This window comes from Trachypithecus francoisi, unplaced genomic scaffold (genome assembly GCF_009764315.1).
Source record: "Trachypithecus francoisi isolate TF-2019V2 unplaced genomic scaffold, Tfra_2.0 Lachesis_group15, whole genome shotgun sequence".
Classification (NCBI taxonomy): Eukaryota; Metazoa; Chordata; class Mammalia; order Primates; family Cercopithecidae; genus Trachypithecus; species Trachypithecus francoisi.
In genome coordinates, this window is record NW_022681460.1 from 18,199,425 (window position 1) to 18,217,904 (window position 18,480).

Below are 18,480 nucleotides of genomic sequence, written 5' to 3' on the forward strand. Positions count from 1 at the left end.
GGAAAATATATTCACCAAACTTTGGTAATTTAAGTTGACTAAAGTTTAAAATTAAGTCTAAAATAGTTTACACCTATACTGCATAATCCAACAATTTTAATTTCAGTTGAAGACATGTTACTAATATAACTATTATTAAAAGAGTAGAGGATGTGTAATTAACCATATCTTCTAAAACATGATTACTAAAAGAATATGTAACATCAATATTGACCTTGGTTTCTTACACAAGTGTTGCTAACTCAATAGTGAAGGAGACACCATTAAATTTTCTGAACCCATGAGAGGTACTGGAGATGGGGAGTGGAAAGTGTTTGGTTCAGGGATATCTGAAGAACAGAAGGGTAGAGATTTCTTAAGTGATGCCTCATCTACAAGCTGGAAATCCCTAATAACAAGTAAAAAGCTTATAAACAACAGGTGATACATTCACCTCACTGGTTTTAGTAAATTACCAACACAAAAAGTATCCAAGCTCTATAATAAGCTGCACTGGTCTTAAAAACAAGTGGAAAATTTGAACTGATTAGTCATACTCCTTTGATTACATTGTTCGTTACAGTCTTTTTCTCAGTAAACAGAAATAACTAATTTTTTTGTTCTTCATTCTTTGATAGAAATTAAAATCTTATTCTGTGAGGATTATAGAATACTATACTATAACTCAAATTGTGAAATAGAATAAACTCTTTAATTATTCTTCATCACAAAGTGTAAATAAGATACAAGAAAACAATTTATTTTTAAAATTTAATATACTAAATGCTCAAATATGTTCTACTATAGAATAAGTTCTTATCTTAATTTACAGGGTACTAAAAACAATTTTAAAATGCTTAATGTTACCTTTTATGTTTTAATTGGATAAGAATATATATTTGTTTAATGCAAATCAGAATCACTATATTAAAATGAAGGTTCTTGAAAACTCAGTGAAGCTGCTCTCAATACGCTTACAACTGATACTACCGATCAAAAATTCTAATTTTAGTTTTGATTTTACAGGGGTTTTTTTGGTGACTTTCCCCAAAAAAAACAAAATCAAGATGCACAAGTACAGACACACAAGAGGGCAGACCTATATAAGATAATGAATTGCTACTACACAGACAATTATTTATCTTTTGATTATTTTTGAGTCTTCTTGCGAAGTAGGGCTATAATACATTTTCAGAAAAGATCTGCTCTTCTGCTAAGTAACAGCACACTTTAAAAAGTCCAGAATTTTATTCCAATATTACATAGAAAACTTGACAGATAAAAGAGTCAAACACATTACTAATTTTATTCATTAAAACATGTATATAAAAGTCCTTTTTAACTACCTAATGAATGTGTCATATCCTAATGTAGGGAGTGTCATGGTGTTAACATCTTTGAATATATAAATTATCTCAAACAGTTAAAAAATAAAAGACAGAACAGAGTACAAAAATAAGAAAGAATGAAAATAAGAAAACTTTCTTTTCACAGGACATAACAGAATACATTAAACACTCTCAAGTTATAGATAAAACTTTTTCATTATTATTTCATGTTAGACAAAAAGTAATTTTACTTTAACTCATTTTATCAATTTTTTGTTTTTGAATCAAGAGAGGATGTTACTCTGTCATGCACACTGGAATGCAGTCACATGATCATTGCTCACTGCAGCCTTGAACTCTTGGGGTGCAAGGGATTCCCCAACCCTGGTTCCCAAGTAGCTGGCACTATAGGGGCACATCACCACATATGGCTAATTCTTTTTAATTTTTGTAGAGATGGGGTCTCACTAGCCCAGGCTGGTCCCAAACTCCTATCCTCAAGCTATCTGCCCCCCCACCAGGTTCCCAAAGCGCTGGGATTACAGGGGTGAGTTACTATGCTTGGTCCAAATTTTTTGTCTATACAAGGGAAAATCTCTAGTAAAATATGCATAGGTGCCAATACCACAACTGTTCAAACACCCTTATGACTAAATAGGAACAAAATTTCATCTTTTTAATGACTGCCACCTGAAGTTCAGAAACATCCTAGGGAAAAAAGGATAAACAACTTCGTCAATAAAGAGGCTACTATTATTTCACTACTGTCTGGGAGATCCATCGTGGGCTTACAGGAATCCAACGGACACTGCCACTACGTGTAGAAGTGTTTATCCTCCACCCTTCCACCCTACCTTCCCCTAAGAAAAGGAACTCAAGGGGGCCATGGAAAGGGAAGGATTCTTCCCAGAAAGAAGACCAGACTGCTTTTTCTCCTCTGTCATAGTCCTTACAGAGTCAGGCAGCTTAGGGGTTGCAGGGGGTGGGTAGCAGAAATGTGATGTACTACAGAGGAAAGAGTCAAAGACTAGCAGTAGACATTACACATGGAGCCTTCTGTCATAAACCATCTGAGGGCATAATGGCTTCTCTTCATTCACAAAGGAAAATGCTTCAGAGTACTAGACTCCTATACTCTTGATGGTTTAGCAGAAAATCATGTAAATCAAGGAACACCACACACATAAGAATGTGTGGCTGTCTCAATAATTATCCTGGACTAAGTCCTAGGAAGAGCAAACCTTCAATGTTACAAATTAACCTGGGGAGTGGGGAGCTGTGAGGATCAAATGAGATAAAATACTGTGAAAGTTACAGAATTCTGTAACATATAAATCTAAGGTTGTATTAGATCATGACTTTCAACCAAATTCCTCTTCTTAGTTGTAAAAATACTGTTTTTTCATGGTCAGTGTTTAGGAGTTGTGCTTGTAAATCACAATTTATCAGACGGCCTGGTCCTTATTAATGTTCTTCTCTTTACGTAAAACTTAGACTAAAAGAAAACCAGTGTTTCTATGATTTTTATCTTTTTTGCTTTTTAGAGTTGGGGTCTGGCCATGTTGCCCAGACAGGTCTCAAACTCCTGGACTTAGGCAATTCTCCTGCCTCGGCCTCCCAAATTGCTGGGATTACAGGCGTGAGCTACAGTGCCTGGCCAGAAGTCAAGGTTTCAAAGAGGCTTTTAAGAAACAACTACGATGAAAGCTTTTAAAATAAAGAGAAAACTACTTGGAAGCTCCAAGAAGGTATTTAACAACTTTTTTCTGTAGTTTTCCAAGGAGGAAATTAGAAGGGAAGCAGTCATTTAATGATTACAACTTAGTTTGTCTAGTTTTCTTTATCTGAATTCGTCTTTCTACTCCAAAACTTAAAAGTACTATAGAGACCATCCCAAACAAAGTTAATCAAGAAGTAGGGCTTTCCAGGGTATATGCAAATTTTGCTCGTTAGTAGCCTTCTCTCTCTACTATGCACTAGAAAGAAGATTTAAAAACAAATTGTTCTCAACAGTGTGTCCCCAATCTCCCTACCCTACTCTGCATTGCTTTGAGGCTAAGAAAAACACCTTGTTTAAACTAGAGGTTTGTCCAAGCAGAATAAAAAGCAGGAAACAGTATTTACTCCTTGAAATTTGCCCAATTATCTCTATCACACCTACTCTAGCTTGGAATAGTATACTCAGCTCCACTGGACAGCTCCAATTCTGTGTAAAGACACCAGCTGGAGAAACAACTGCCTGATCTCTGTTTTACTATAATGACAAACATTTGAAAACTAAAACGTGATAGTATTTGAAAAATTAGGTTTCCTATTTTTAATCACTTGAATGGATAAATCACAAATTTCTAATTCGATCACAATGATTCTTCTGTTTTGATTATGTGGTTTAAATACATAGTCAAAATGGTAAGAACTGTGTCCAAAATAAGAATAAAAAAGGCACATGCGATATCTTAAAGGTTCTCCTATGAATGCAGCATGTTAGGGTTCTATGTTTTGAGATCATACTCATATTTGTGAGGTTCCTGGACAAGTGATTTCCTTATCCTTTCATAGCCTATGTTCATTTTTCTACTTGTTTTTATTAGCAGTAGTAATGAATAGTAATTTTACATTTTTTACTCTAGGGAAAATTTGCAATTTTTAGTAGAATTAATTTGTTTCAGAAAATTCTGATGACAAAAAATAGATGACAGGATTTATATCAGAAAATTAGTTTCCTTGTTAAAACAAGCTACAGAAAATTGTCTTAGAATAAAAAACATTCCCAGATTAAGAAATGTACACATTTACATGGTATTCCCTAGACTAATTGGGGGCGGTATACTATTTTTCTTTATATATGCTATCATCATAAAGTGCTTTCTATAAACTGATTAATAAGTCTTGACACATAATTTTTTCAATAAGTACATCTGATTTATAAACCTAAATATATCATTAATCACCAAAACTTTACAAATGACTGTAGTTCCACCATCTCATCATACAGATGAAGAAACCGAGGCCCAGAGAAATTAAGTGAAAAAAATCATCCAGGTTCTAAATCTAACAGAACAAAATCTAAGACCTCATATGGCCAAGTTGACGCTCTTTCTATTATACCTATGCTAGCGTTTTTGTTTCTGTTTCCGAGTTTCTTTAGATTGAGTATGTTCTGCTTTATTTTTATGCCCATTTAACAAATGAAAAGAACAAGCTAGGTACAAGGTTTTCAGATTTTCACATTAATTAGTCTCAAATGCTGTCAGTTTTGTTTACCAACAACACTTTTCAGGTTTGTAACATTTCTGCCAATTAACTTGCAGGAAAAAGGAAAAGCAAAACAATCTGTGGACACTTGTCATATGCTTGTTGCAAGTGTGCTACTGTACTCACAACATCCACTGGAGGGAAGCAAACACTAGATTTTGAGCCTTACCTGCATTGGTGTTTCACTTCCTTGTCGAAAGTCTTCAATTTGCTGCTGTTGCCAAGGAGCTAAACTGTAAGAATCCTCTGTATTTCTACCTTCCAAAGGATTTGTCCGCAGCTGCTCTGTAAGCCACATCTGAGTCCTTACAGAAGGCTGAATGGGAACTCCACCTACTGCCTGCTGACCAAGCAATAAATATTTTGGAGGTTCAAAAGCCTCTGAGCTTGTCATAATGGGCTTGCTTTCAGGTAAGGCACTATATGTCATGTCTACAGTCTGTCTCCTAAGAGTTGAGGAAGAGGCTCTAAAGTCCTCCTTGCTACAGCTCTCAAATTTATATTTGCAGTCCAGAGTTGATGACCGTTTTTTATTTATTTCCTTGTCCTCTAACTTAAGCATCTCCATACTATCATGTAAACAGCTAGGCCCAACTGTCCTCAGTTGTGATGTTAAAGCCTTAGCCCTCCCTATCTTCTCCAAACCATTCCTTGACTCTTCTCTGCATACAGTGCCACCCTGGCCACAGTTATCCGGGGCAGTGAGTTTGGATAAAGATGACCATTTCCGAAGTGGCCGGAAGTCCTTCATGTCTAGTGAAGAGTCCTGCTCCCCCCTACTGTGGTTTCCCAATGTTTGCATGAGGCTTGTACTCCATTTTGAGCCATCTGGTGTCAAGGATTCCCTAAGTTTGGAAATTGAAGCGCTGGAATTAGACGGCATCACATGGGCAGTAGGAAGAGTAATCAATGATTGACTAGGTTTAAAAGATAATGTGCCACTTGAAGTTGAATGATCTGGAAAGAAAAAAGATGGTCAAATTAGTTAAAATTAACAGACAAAAGAGAATGAGGCAAAATGCAAAATGCCAAAAGAAAAATCTGAACCTGGTTTCATACCACGAGCTTTTTTTTGAGACGCAGTTTTAGCTCGTCACCCAGGCTGGAGTGCAGTGGCAAGATCTCAGCCCACTGCAACCTCCGCCTCCTGAGTTCAAGCGATTCTCCTGCCTCAGCCTCCCAAGTAGCTGGGATTCTGGGCGCCCACCAGCACGCCCAGCTAATTTTTTGTATTTTTAGTAGAGATGGGGCTTTGCCATGTTGGGCAGGCTGGTCTCCAACTCCTGACCTAAGGTGATCTGCCCGCCTCAACCTCCCAAAGTGCTGGGATTACAGGTATGAGTCACCGTGCCCAGCCCAGCACAAGCTTTTCAAAAATACTTCCTCAAAATGAGTAAATTACTATTACCCTTTTACCTGAAAAAAGTCAACATACTTTCAAATTGGATTTTCCAAATATGGATACATAATAAAGTATACGGCCTTTTACCATCTACTGAACTTACAGGTGAAAAGTTATTTAAAATAGGTTTATATTTACCCTAATTAAAGTATTGTATCTTTAAAAGGAAAAATCCAACTCCTTACTGAGACGTCTTATTCATAATCCAGCAATGAAGTCTCAGACACAACTTTGTCGGAAAAATGGTATTTTTCAGTGTCTTTCCTGAACTGTGAAAATCTATGCCAGATCTGAACATTTTAGAACCTCCCCAAACTCTAATTGAAATGAGAAATATGAGTAAAGGTGCTCCTTCAATAATGAAAAATAGTCCCAAAGGGTTCACTTCCAGTATCATTTAATGGCATATATATATGTGTGTGTGTATACATATGTATGAATATGTATGTGTGTATATATATATTTATATTCACCCAAGCTAGAACCTTAGAGTCTACTTTGATTCCTTTCTCTTTATATTTACTAAATTCCCAAGTTGTACATTTTTACCTCCAAAATAGCTGAATTTCTATTACCTTAGGTCAGGCCCTCACATCACACTCTTCTATACAAATGAATAGTTTCAATAGACTAAATGAAAGGCTGAAAGATAAATAAGGGTTTAAATACTCAATAAATTCACCATCAAGTGCCATGTTATCATCATATATATCAAATTAAAACCAAAGACTGTAATTTTATAATCAAGGGATATCTAGAAAGGCAGTAGCAATTTAAATTGGTGTGTGGGGAGGAAGTGAGTGATGGAGACCTTTGCAATTTATTCTGTATCTCCCCACACTGATCGACTCTTACACCAGAAGATACTTATTACTTGTATTCTCTTAAAAGTGTCTTATGGAAAAATTTATGTTGATAAAGTTGTAAGAAAATTCAGATTAAAACGAGCCAGGTAGACTAACTCAAAAAATAAAATTCCAGTGGGTCTTGGCACAGATGTTGTTAACTTGGACATGAAAAGGGAAAAACATTACAAATGAAGGAATATGAGCAAAAGCATTGTAGGGGATATCATATTCAAGACTGCCTATCAGCTTCTAAAGAAACTTCCTGCATTCAGGAAAATTCTCACATTACTGACTCCATCCCTCCCAAAATATATTTCAGACCTCAAAATCCCAGTATACCCTGCAACTACGATGCAGACATTCAGAGGCAGCAGCACAAAATTGCGGTTTTGGAAGTAAGTCACATGATAAAATGGACTCGGTGTGGAGCTACCATTTTTGGGTGGTATAGGCAACAGCAGAGGCATCACCTTTCCACAACAGCAGTGACAGACGTGGCCCCACAGTGGCTGCAGAATCAAAATTTCTATCCCACTGGCAGCAGCTAGGCAGCTTGGTGACAGAAGACTGACAGTTCTCATATATGACTTGAGGTATATTATTTGGAAGCTTATCCTTAAGACTGGTTCTCCAACCTTCCTAAAAATTCCTTTAGGAAGCACCAAATATCCTTAAGTAAATTTCCTATGTGCTCAACCAGCCTGTAAACAACTTCTGCTAATTGAAAACACTAAATTATCCAATCATGAAGCCAAAAGAATGTGGCTGTATAAGAAGAAAAATAAATCCATGTATCTACAGTATGGAGTTAAAAGTACCAAGGAAAGCTGTCAAGGTAACGGATAGGTAAAGGTGAAGCAGAATTACACACATCTTCAAATGCTCTGTAAGTAAAGAGCCTGGCCTTCATTCATCATGAAACATGATATCACTGAGTTTCCAAACAAGGGAGTGAATGATATGATCAAAATTGTATTTAAAATGACTGATTATTCTGACAGCAGAGTCACCAATGGATTAAAGCAAAACAACTGGCAAACACAGTGATTAACAGACTATTCTGGTAATCAGGAGAACAAGAAAATAAAGGGGAATATGCTACTGAGGGTTGGTTCTAAATAGAAATAGGACATCCCCAAAAGTTTATGGAACATTTGTATTCACATATTATAGAATTATATATATCTTACATATATTTTTATTAATATTACTAAGGGAGTACTTATACTAAAATAATTAGAGCCTCTAAAAGATATCTTAAAAAAATAAAAAATTAGTCTTGTATCAAGTTGCAGATAAAAATATAGAGCAAAGGTTAAGTAAAACAGTTTTGATTTCATAGAGTAAAATATAGGGCTGGGTGCAGTGGCTCACGCCTGTAATTCCAGCAATTTGGAAGGCCAAGGCAGGTGGATTACTTAGAGGTCAGGAGTTCAAGAACACCTTCACCAACAATAATGAAACTCTATCTCTACTAAAAATACAAAACTTAGCCAGGTGTGGTGGCGGGCGCCTGTAAATCCCAGCTACATGGGAGGTTGTGGCAAGAGAATGACTTGAACCTGGAGGTTCAAAGTTCCTGGAGATGGAGATTGCAGTAAGCAGAGATCATGCCACTGTACTGCAGCCTGGGTGACAAAGCTAGACTCTGTCTCAAAAAAAAAAAAAAGTAAAATATAGAGCCTTTTTAGATTCAAATTCTGGCTCTATCACTCAGTAGTTATGCGTGCTCAAACATGTTATTTAACAGTTACCTCCTCCATAGAATGGAGATGACAACAGTGAGAATTAAACCAAAACACATAAAATATATAGAAGCATTCCTGGCAGAAAGCAAAATGTTATTATTATGTCATTAAAAAGCTAGAAGTAAATGTGAATTTCAGTGTAACAAACAAAGGATAAATACCCATACATATAAAGAGCTCCAACAAATCAACAACAACAACAAAAAGCCCTAGCAACTCAATTTTAAAATAGGCCAAAAAAAAAAAAAAAACAAAATCAATAAGCAAATCAACAAACAAGAAACACAACTAGAGAATACATATATTTTTTAAAAATCCTCAAACTCACTAATAGTAAAGGTACATTCTCTATCATACTCAAAACTATTAAAGGCTGCAAATATACTACAGTGATGGGAACGTAAACTGTTATAGTCTTTGGAAAAAGAGAGGCAATATGTACATATAACTGTTTAAAATATGAATACACATACATGAACACACATATGTAGATATGTAGAAATGTGCAGAGAAAAGATCCGAAAGAATACACACAAAACTTAATAAACAAAGGTAACCTCTACATAGTGGAAAGGGGACAAAAGGAGAAAACTACTTCCACATTTTACTTTATACAATGTCTTATTTTAATTGTGTTCCAAGGAATATAACTTGACCATGGGGTCAAACTTCTGCACAGGTATTCTATTGTTCTGTGACCTCGAAGAGTTTAAAATACTTCTGAAGTATGAATAATCTAAATAGGTAATTTTCTCACTTTTCATGTCACAGCGGAATACTATAAGACCCAGTTTGGCTGCTTCTTGTATCCAATAATGTGCTACTTTCCAACCTGACTTTACTAACTCAGTACTTTCCAAATGCAAAGAAAAATCAGCAATGAGTGAAAAATCAGTTTCACATCAGACTAGTGTTTATTCCCTAAATCTGAAAGCAGTTGATATGTGCTGTCCATGGACTATCATACTGAATATAGAATTTATTCCTAAAATTCCCTTATTACAAATTCTCAAATCTTAGCATAAAAAAAGTTGCCTGAGAGCTGATGCCCTACTCCAAGAGATTATGATCCAGTAAAAGTAGAGAAGGGCCTAGGAAATACCACTTCAAATAAGTGATTCTGCTGCTTCATTTACTATAACATCATTCCATATGGGTCTGATTCCAGTTCTGAAGTCTTTAAGCTTAAATATCCCAAGTTCAACCATAACCAGTATCTAAGTTCTAGTGTAAAATCTGATTAACTGTGACATTCAGAATTCATTACTGTCAAAACTAAGGATCAAAGCTCTGTCTACTGACATGCATATGCACATAAACACACATGCACATATAACACATAAATGAAAAAAGAATATTTGAAAGAATTAAATATTTAGTACTTATAAGAGAATTAAACATAAGAATTAAAATGTTAAAATTAAATATTTAAGAATATATGAACAAAGAATTAAATATTTTCCCCCAGTATGAGTATCTAGGTGGGAAAGGGGTCATCATTATATCTTAGACAGAAATGAGTCCAGAAAATGTTAACTTTAACAATTTCAACACTTAAAAATGTTATTTTGCCCTAAGGAAACACAGTTAATTAGAGGTAGATATAATGCAATTCCTAATGTGCTTGATTAGGCTACCTAATTGTAGCCACAAATCCCAAATGCAAGTTATTACTACAGTATCTAGCCCACATCTAATTTACAACAGTGATATCTGAAACCAAGAGAAGGTAGTCCTTTTAAAAACTCAAGAATGTGGTTTACAGCATTGACAGTAGGCACAGATGACACAGGTTTCAGACAGATTTAAGTTTTAAAGGCCAGAATATAAGAAAGGGACATTGCTATAACCTGATAATGCAAGTGAGTTATATTTAAGACAAAATATTTCTCAATTCCAGACAAAAACTCAATCTTCTGTTTCACTGTCATGTTATTCTCATCTGGTATTAAATGAAAACATTGACTCTATCTTCTCTTATATACAGAGATGGTGTCTCTCTCACTCTCTCTCTCTCTCTGCTCTATCCTTCTGGTAGTAATAAAGAATTAAATGCCAAAAAAGACCACTCCCTCCCACCCTCCAGATCTATATTATAGCAATAAATCATGAGTCTTCACAGTTTAAAAAATAATCATTAAACTATACAACCCTGTATCAAAACATTGATTTAAAATAACATTTTCATATACTTATCAGTCAACATAAAATATTATAACAAATATTTTATTTTTAAAAAACTTTTTTATTTAACCACAAAGGCAATTTTGTTTTGTTTGAGACAGAGTTTCACTCTTGTTGCCCAGGCGGGAGTGCAAAGGCACGATCTCAGCTCACCACAACCTCTGCCTCCCAAGTTCAAGCGATTCTCCTGCCTCAGCCTCCTGTGTAGCTAGGATTACAGGCATGCACCACCACATCTGGTAACTTTGTATTTTTAGTAGAGACGGGGTTTCTCCATGTCGGTCAGGCTGGTCTCGAACTCCCAACCTCATGTGATCTACCCACCTTGGCCTCCCAAAGTACTGGGATTACAGGCGTGAGCCACCACTCCCGGCCCGGGCAATAATTTTTATACAACACAATGAGTTTTTTCTCTTCCTGCTAATGCCATGATCATACCATGTTACGTAGAAAAAAAAAAAAAAGAAAACAAAAACATTTTATGCTACATGTAACCCATCCTTTAAAAAAAAAAAAAAAAAAAAGACTGTATTCCCAGCACTTTGGGAGGCCAAAGTTGCCAGGTCACGAGGTCAAAAGATCAAGACCATCCTGACCAACATCGTGAAACCCTGTCTCTACTTTAAAAAAAAAAAAAAATTAGTGGGGTGTCGTGGTGGTCGCCTGTAGTCCCAGCTACTTGGGAGGCTGAGACAGGAGATTCACTTGAATCCGGGAGGCAGAGGTTGCAGTGAGCCGAGATCGTGCCATCACACTCCAATCTGGAGACAGAGCAAGACTTTGTCTCAAATAAATAAATAAACAGTTCAAAGTATTCTCCATATTTTTAGGTAAATATATTTTAATATTCTAAACCACACACTGCTAGGAACGGGGCTATATAATCAGTCATCTGAAGAGTCTCCTAGGAATGTATTATGTACAAGGCATTATGCTATGTAGAAAAGACAATACAAATATATTAATCCCAATAAAAATATGAGGCCAGGCATGGTGGCTCATGCCTGTAATCCCAGCACTTTGGGAGGCCAAGGCGGGCGGATCACCTGAGGTCAGGAGTTAAGAGACCAGACTGGCTAACATGGTAAAACACATTTCTACTAAAAATTAAAAAAAATGGGCCGGGAGCGGTGGCTCAAGCCTGTAATCCCAGCACTTTGGGAGGCCGAGACGGGCTGATCACGAGGTCAGGAGTTCGAGACCATCCTGGCTAACACGGTGAAACCCCATCTCTACTAAAAAATACAAAAAGCTAGCCGGGTGAGGTGGCGGGCGCCTGTAGTCCCAGCTACTCGGGAGGCTGAGGCAGGAGAATGGCGTAAACCCGGGAGGCGGAGCTTGCAGTGAGCTGAGATCCGGCCACTGCACTCCAGCCCGGGTGACAGAGCGAGACTCCGTCTCAAAAAAAAATGAAAAATAAAAATAAATAAAAATTAAAAAATTAAAAAATTAGCCAGGCGTAGTGGCGTGCGCCTGTAATCTCAGCTACTAGGGAGGCTGAGGCAGGAGAATCACTTGAACCCAGGAGGCTGAGGTTGCAGTGAGCCGAGATTGCGCCACTGCACTCCAGCCTGGGTAACAAGAGCGATACTCCATCTCAAAAAAAAAAAAAAAACAAATCAGATCTTCCGCTAAGGGCTTACAATTTCACAGCTGCAGAGCAGGACTAAAGCTTATGACAAAACAAAACATCAGACAATGAGAAGCGGTGAACCATGGAGAAAGGGCAAACTATTCACAAAACAACTATCAACGATAGTCAACTTCTCAACAGCAACAATGGAATCCAGAACACAATGGACTAATATCTTCAAAGAGTGGAGTAAACAACTGACATCCAAAAACTGTTTTTGCAGGGAAACTAAACTGCCTTTCCCGATAGAAAAATATATTTTCAGCTAAGCAAAAACGGAATTTGCAGACTCACTGAAAGAACTGCTAAAGTTCCTTGAGTTTATTTCAGAATAAAGAATAATGAATTCTGAGTTGAAAAAAGGAAGAGCAAAGAGAGAAATGGTAAGCTTGTGATTAAAAGTCTAAAAAAACAGTAACAATAAAATCAGTATCCAACATGTGGGTAAAATAAAAAATATATATACTTAGCAACCATGACATATAACTCACAACAGGGGTGGCTGGCATTCCAACATTTTATAGTCCTCATATTTACCAGAAGAGAATAAAGATTCTGATTACCATTATAGATAGATAGTCAAGTTATGGGTATATATTATAAATCTCTACATTAAAAACCAGAAGATACATAGAGATGGTGTATGGTGGATAGTCACAGGCAAAAGAATAAAGTTAGACCCCTATTTCATAGTACCCATGAATATTAATTCAAATGAATCAATAGGCCTAAATGTAACAGCTAAAACTACAAAACTCTTAGAAGAAACTAAATAAAATTCATAGAAGAAATCTTCACGACCTTGAGTTAGGCAATAGTTTCTTAGGTACAACACCAAAAGCCCAAGAAACAAAAGAAAATAAAGTTAGACTTCATCAAAATTTAAAATTTTTTGTTGCAAATAATATCATCAAGAAAGTTAAAAGACAACTCACATAACTGGGAGAAAATTGTAGCAAATCCTGTATCTGATAGGTACTTTTATATAATATTACATAAAGAACGCTTAAACTCTGTAATAGAAACACAAATGACCCAATTTAAAAATGGGCATAAATTATGAATAGACATTTATCCACAGAGTATATACAAATGGCCTTATTTACAAAGCACATGAAAAGAGGCTCAACATCATTTGTCATCAGAGAAATGCAAATCAAAGCCACAATGATATTAAAGTGCCTTATTAAAACACACACACACACACACACACACACACACACACACTGAGATACCCCCTCATATCCATTAGGACGGCTAGACTCAAAATGACAGATAAATGTTGGCAAGGATATGGAGAAACTGGAACCCTCATATGCTCCTGGTAAGAATGTAAAATGGTTCAGCCCCTTAGGAAACAATCTGGTAGTTCCTCAGAAAGTTAAACACAGAGTTACCATATGACCCAGCAATTCCACTCCTAGGTGTATACCCAAGAGAAATGTAAACATATGTTCACACAAAAACATATACAAGAATATTCAGAGGCACTATTTTTAAGAACAAAAAGGTAGAAATAATCCAAAATTCCATCAACCAATGAGCAGATAAGTGAAATGTGGGATTACCCATATAATGGTATATTATTTTGCAATAAAATGAAGTACTGATACATGCTACAGTTCACACCTGTAATCCCAGCACTTTGGGAGGCCAAGGCAGGCAGATCACATGAGGTTGGGAGTTCGAGATCAGCCTGACCAACATGGAGAAACCTCCTTCTCTATTAAAAATACAAAATCAGCCGGGCGTGGTTAGCACATGCTTGTAATCCCAGCTACCTGGGAGGCTGAGGCAGGAGAACCGCTTGAACCCAGTGGCAAAGGTTGTAGAGAGCCCAGATAGCGCCATTACACTCCAGCCTGGGCAACAAGAGTGAAACTCCATCTCAAAAAAAAAAAAAAAAAAAGAAAACGTTGTGCTGTGTGAAAGAAGTTAGTAACAAAGGACCACATAATAGATTATTCCATTTATGTGAAATGACTAGAATAAAGAAATCTATAGAGACAGAAAGATTAGTGGTTGCTTAGGTCTGGGAGTAAGGGATGGGGAGTAGCAGCTAATGGGTTTCTTTTAGGGGCAGGATGAAAATGTTCTAAACTCAAATCGTGGTAATGGCATAATTCTGAGAACACATTGAAAAACATAAAATTGTATACTTTAAATGGGCGAACTATATGGTATGTTAATTGCATCAAAATAAAGCTAACTTTTTAAAAGATAGTGTATAACTTCTAATAGACAAAAGAAATGGCATAAAGAGTCAACTAAAAGAAGGCAAGATAGAAAAAACTTGAGAAAGGCAGAATAGAAAACATACAATATGGTGATAAATACATGAAAAAAATGCATGAAAATATAACAATCATCACAGTAAGTGAAAGGCCATTAAAAGACAAGCATTGCCCAAATATTTTTAATCCAGCTAAATGTATACAAGAGGCACACCTAAAATAATTAAATCCTATTTTGGTATTATGGTATCTGCATAGAGTCTAATTACAAGAAATAATCACACAAAAATAATTGTCAAGAACATTAGGAGAACTATACCTCAGGTATCTGTATCATGAAAAGCATGCTTTCCTGTGCTTTTATTTGTTATATCTCGATAATGAGACACTTTTGTTTGTTTCCATATAGGCAAGTGATTGACCTATTCTTTCAGCAACTGTACATAACAGCAATAGTATGTAATTCTGTGTAAATCTTGGTTCTCATTTTATGATCTAACCACAATTACAAATAATTACAAATAATCTTGTTTTCTTCACTATTTTATATTTTCATATTTGTATCTTGAGAAGCTATTTCAAATCTTCAGACAGAAAAAAAAGTATTTATTTAAAATAATTATAGGAATATACCAAGTCCTTTTTGTACACTGTCTCTTAGCAACCATTAATAACAAACTAAGAAATTTATTCTTATATGCTTTTATAAAACAAGATGAAAAGCTGGTGTTAAGGACAATAAGTTCTTCTTCAAAGCTCCCTTGGTCTCTTGCTCTGTATGCAGCCCTTCCTGCTCCATCTGTAATAAGCTCTGCTCCATCTGTAATAAGCTCATGTTCCTCAGCTCAATCTGTAACTAACAAACCTCTTACTCTGTAAACAACTCTTTGTCGGCCCAGACATGTCCAAACATTCCTTGAACTTGTTCTGCAGGCAATTCTTCCCACCTTAGCAACAGTCTCTCCCTCCCTTCCTCTCTTAGCAAACTGCATGCTCACCATAGTTTGAAAGTTTAAGTCTTAGCCAATCAGGTTAGATTGTTTGGTCCAATCCCAGCCAATGGGGAAAGGACACAGAAACAGGAACTGCCTTAGGGATAAAAACCCTTCTCTCCTTTGTTCCAATGTGCTCTTGTGATCATTACTGAGGCAGGCACCACCCTTCTGCAGAAGTAAATTGCCTTGCTAAGAAATCGTTTTGCCTGCGAGATGGTTCTTCTTTGCAGCACCGAGCTGAAGAAGAAGAACCCGCCCGGGATACCATTCTCCTACAGGGAAGGGTCTCCAGTCACCTCTCATGAGAAGCATCCTGCTGCCTCACTGCAGTGGCCTCAGGGATAGGGAATTGGAACCTACCTGGCGTGAAGAATAAACCCAGACTCTCAGCAACACAAGAAGAAAAAGCCTACAGTACAGATACCACAGTGACGAGGTAACTCTGTGCACAGATCAAGGTAAGAAAAGCCAGGGGGCAGGCAGCAAAGTACTTCCTTGGTGTTGAGGACATCCTGGAGGTTGAAAGTGTGTGAATGAGACACACAGTTAAGTGCGAAGCGAGTGTGGAGTCCGAATCCATGGTTCTGTGGTCACCTGATATGGCTTAGGGTAGCTTTTCTGTCAAGGGTTTATACTGACCTAAATTCCTACGAGGGAAGTGGCCAGAGGACGAAGCCCGAAAGAAAGGCGTGCAAGAAACCTCCAATTGGCGGGGCAGGGGGGTGAGCCTCCAGGGAAAAGGTGCAAGAAATCTCTAGTAAAGAGAGGTTGAGCCCCACACACACTCAGGAAACTCAGGTTGAGCCCCTAGAGAAAGGGTGCAAGAAATTTCTATTAGGAGAGGTTGAGCTCCACTGACTCAGGAAAACTCAGGAAGCACCTAAAACTTCCAGGATGGGAAATACCCCAGACAAGGCAGGGAATAAAAAAGAAAAGACAGACAATATAATTCCCTCTGATAGTTCTGTAGGTCTCATGTTAAAATATTGGAGAGATGATGAAAGCACCAAACATAAAAAGAAGCAACAAATAATAAAATATTTTTGCTTTATTTAAACCAAAGAACCTATTCTCAAGCCTTCAGTTTTCTGGCCAAGGTTTGAGTCCAGTGAGGACTGGATTTCTCAACTTTTAATAGAATATGTCAATGACAATAGTCCTGTTTCCCAGGAGGAAATAAATTATGCCCTGTGTTGGCGGCAGGTGCCTGTCATCCTATATCCCCTAAAAACTACAGGAGACAAGCCAGAAACTATTTACCCTTTAGATCACCTTCCCCTGCCAAACACCTCTAACTTCCCTCCCCTTCAAGCAAATGCAAAAAAAATTAGGAGATGAAGAAAACCCAGAAGGAAAGTGGGTATTACCAGATGGAAGGGAAATGTTGTCTAAACCTCTTGAGAGAAATATTGTCTCAGCTTCATCAAGGAACTTATTGGGGTCCTCAAGCTGTATGGATACAATCCTTAGAGTCTATGGGTGCATAGGAATACACACTTTCGCTAGGTAAGTAGTGGACAGTTGCACGGTGTGCAGAAAAACTAATGAGCGAACCCTAAAAAATCAACCTCCTGGGAGAAGAAATCCAGGGTTAAGGCCATGCCAGAGTCTAAGTTGACTATACTGAAATGCCCCCAGTAGGCCACCTCAGGTATTTACTAGTAATAGTAGACCACCTTACCCACTGGGTAGAAGCGCTCCCCTTCCCAAGGACAACAGCCAGTAGTGTAGTCAAAGCCCTCTTAGAACATATACCCAGGCACTAGAAATAAAATAGGAATATCATACTCCCTGGAACCTGTCCTCATCAGGGAAAGTAGGGAAAAAAATGAATCAAACTCTAAAAAAATCACCTAACCAAATTAATTCTGGAAACCTGATTACCATGGACAAGTTGTCTTCCTATTGCCTTACCAAGAATCCAAACTGCCCTCCTCAAAAAGACCTTGGTCTGTCTGTCTCTTTCCTCCTTCAGGACTCAAGGCCTCCTAGCGAGATTACGTCCTTGTCAAAGGTTGGAAAGAGGGAAAGCTCAAATCCACCTGGGAAGTACCTTACCTGGTGTTCCTAACAACTGAAATAGCAGTCCGGAAAGCCGAAAAAGGGTGAACCCACCACACTCGAGTGAAGAAGGCTCCACCTCTGGCAAAGTCATGGACCATCACTCCAGGACCAACAGCCTCAAAACTAACATTCAAACGGGTTTGTCTTTTTCTCCGCCCCTTAGCTACTCAAGGATATCTTATTGTTAATGTAACTATGCTTGTCTAGTCTTACCTTGTGGAGATCTCCAAAGTCAAAGACAGTTAGCTTGTGCAGAAAAGTACTTCTGCCCCTCTGGGGAAAGAGTTAATATTCCCATGTCTTGTGTATGGTGGGAATTCTCAGAGGAAGAGTTAGGCCCTTGGGGGTTATGTTCTCAGTGGGCAGATGTCCTATGGACTACTAAACATCAGGGTTGGACCTCCTCACAGGGTTGCACTGCCCTACAACCATACCTACACTTCACCAAAGGGGCCACCCCCTCTGATTGTCAATCTAATCATTGCAACCCAGTACTTACCCATTGTAAAAAGTAAAGATTTAAAGCCAACCGTAGCCATTGAAACACGGTACCAAGATGCAAATGTTTGGCTGGAATGGGTTAAATATTCCATCTGCACACTAAACAAAAGCAAATGTTATGCTTGTGCGACAGGTAGGCCAGAAACCCAAATTGTCCCCTTTCCACTTGGATGATCCTCTTACCAACCGGGCATTAATTGTACGGTAGCCCTCTTCCAAAATCCCACGGCCTGGGACAATAAGGCATGTCAAACCCTCTTGCTGCTATTCCCAGAAGTGAAAAGCCCTGCAGGTTGGCCCCTGAGAGCT

At 37.6% G+C, this 18,480-nt stretch overlaps 1 protein-coding gene across 4 annotated transcripts in view; it reads right to left on the bottom strand.

The window, feature by feature from the left end:
* CEP85L (centrosomal protein 85 like) overlaps window positions 1-18,480 on the bottom strand; it is a 247,426-nt gene that overhangs the window by 94,451 nt on the left and 134,495 nt on the right. For all 4 annotated transcript variants that reach the window (XM_033234407.1, XM_033234409.1, XM_033234408.1 and 1 more), the window contains one exon: window positions 4,732-5,519. In XM_033234407.1, the coding sequence (XP_033090298.1) occupies window positions 4,732-5,519 (788 nt within the window). The remainder of the gene's footprint in view (window positions 1-4,731; window positions 5,520-18,480) is intronic.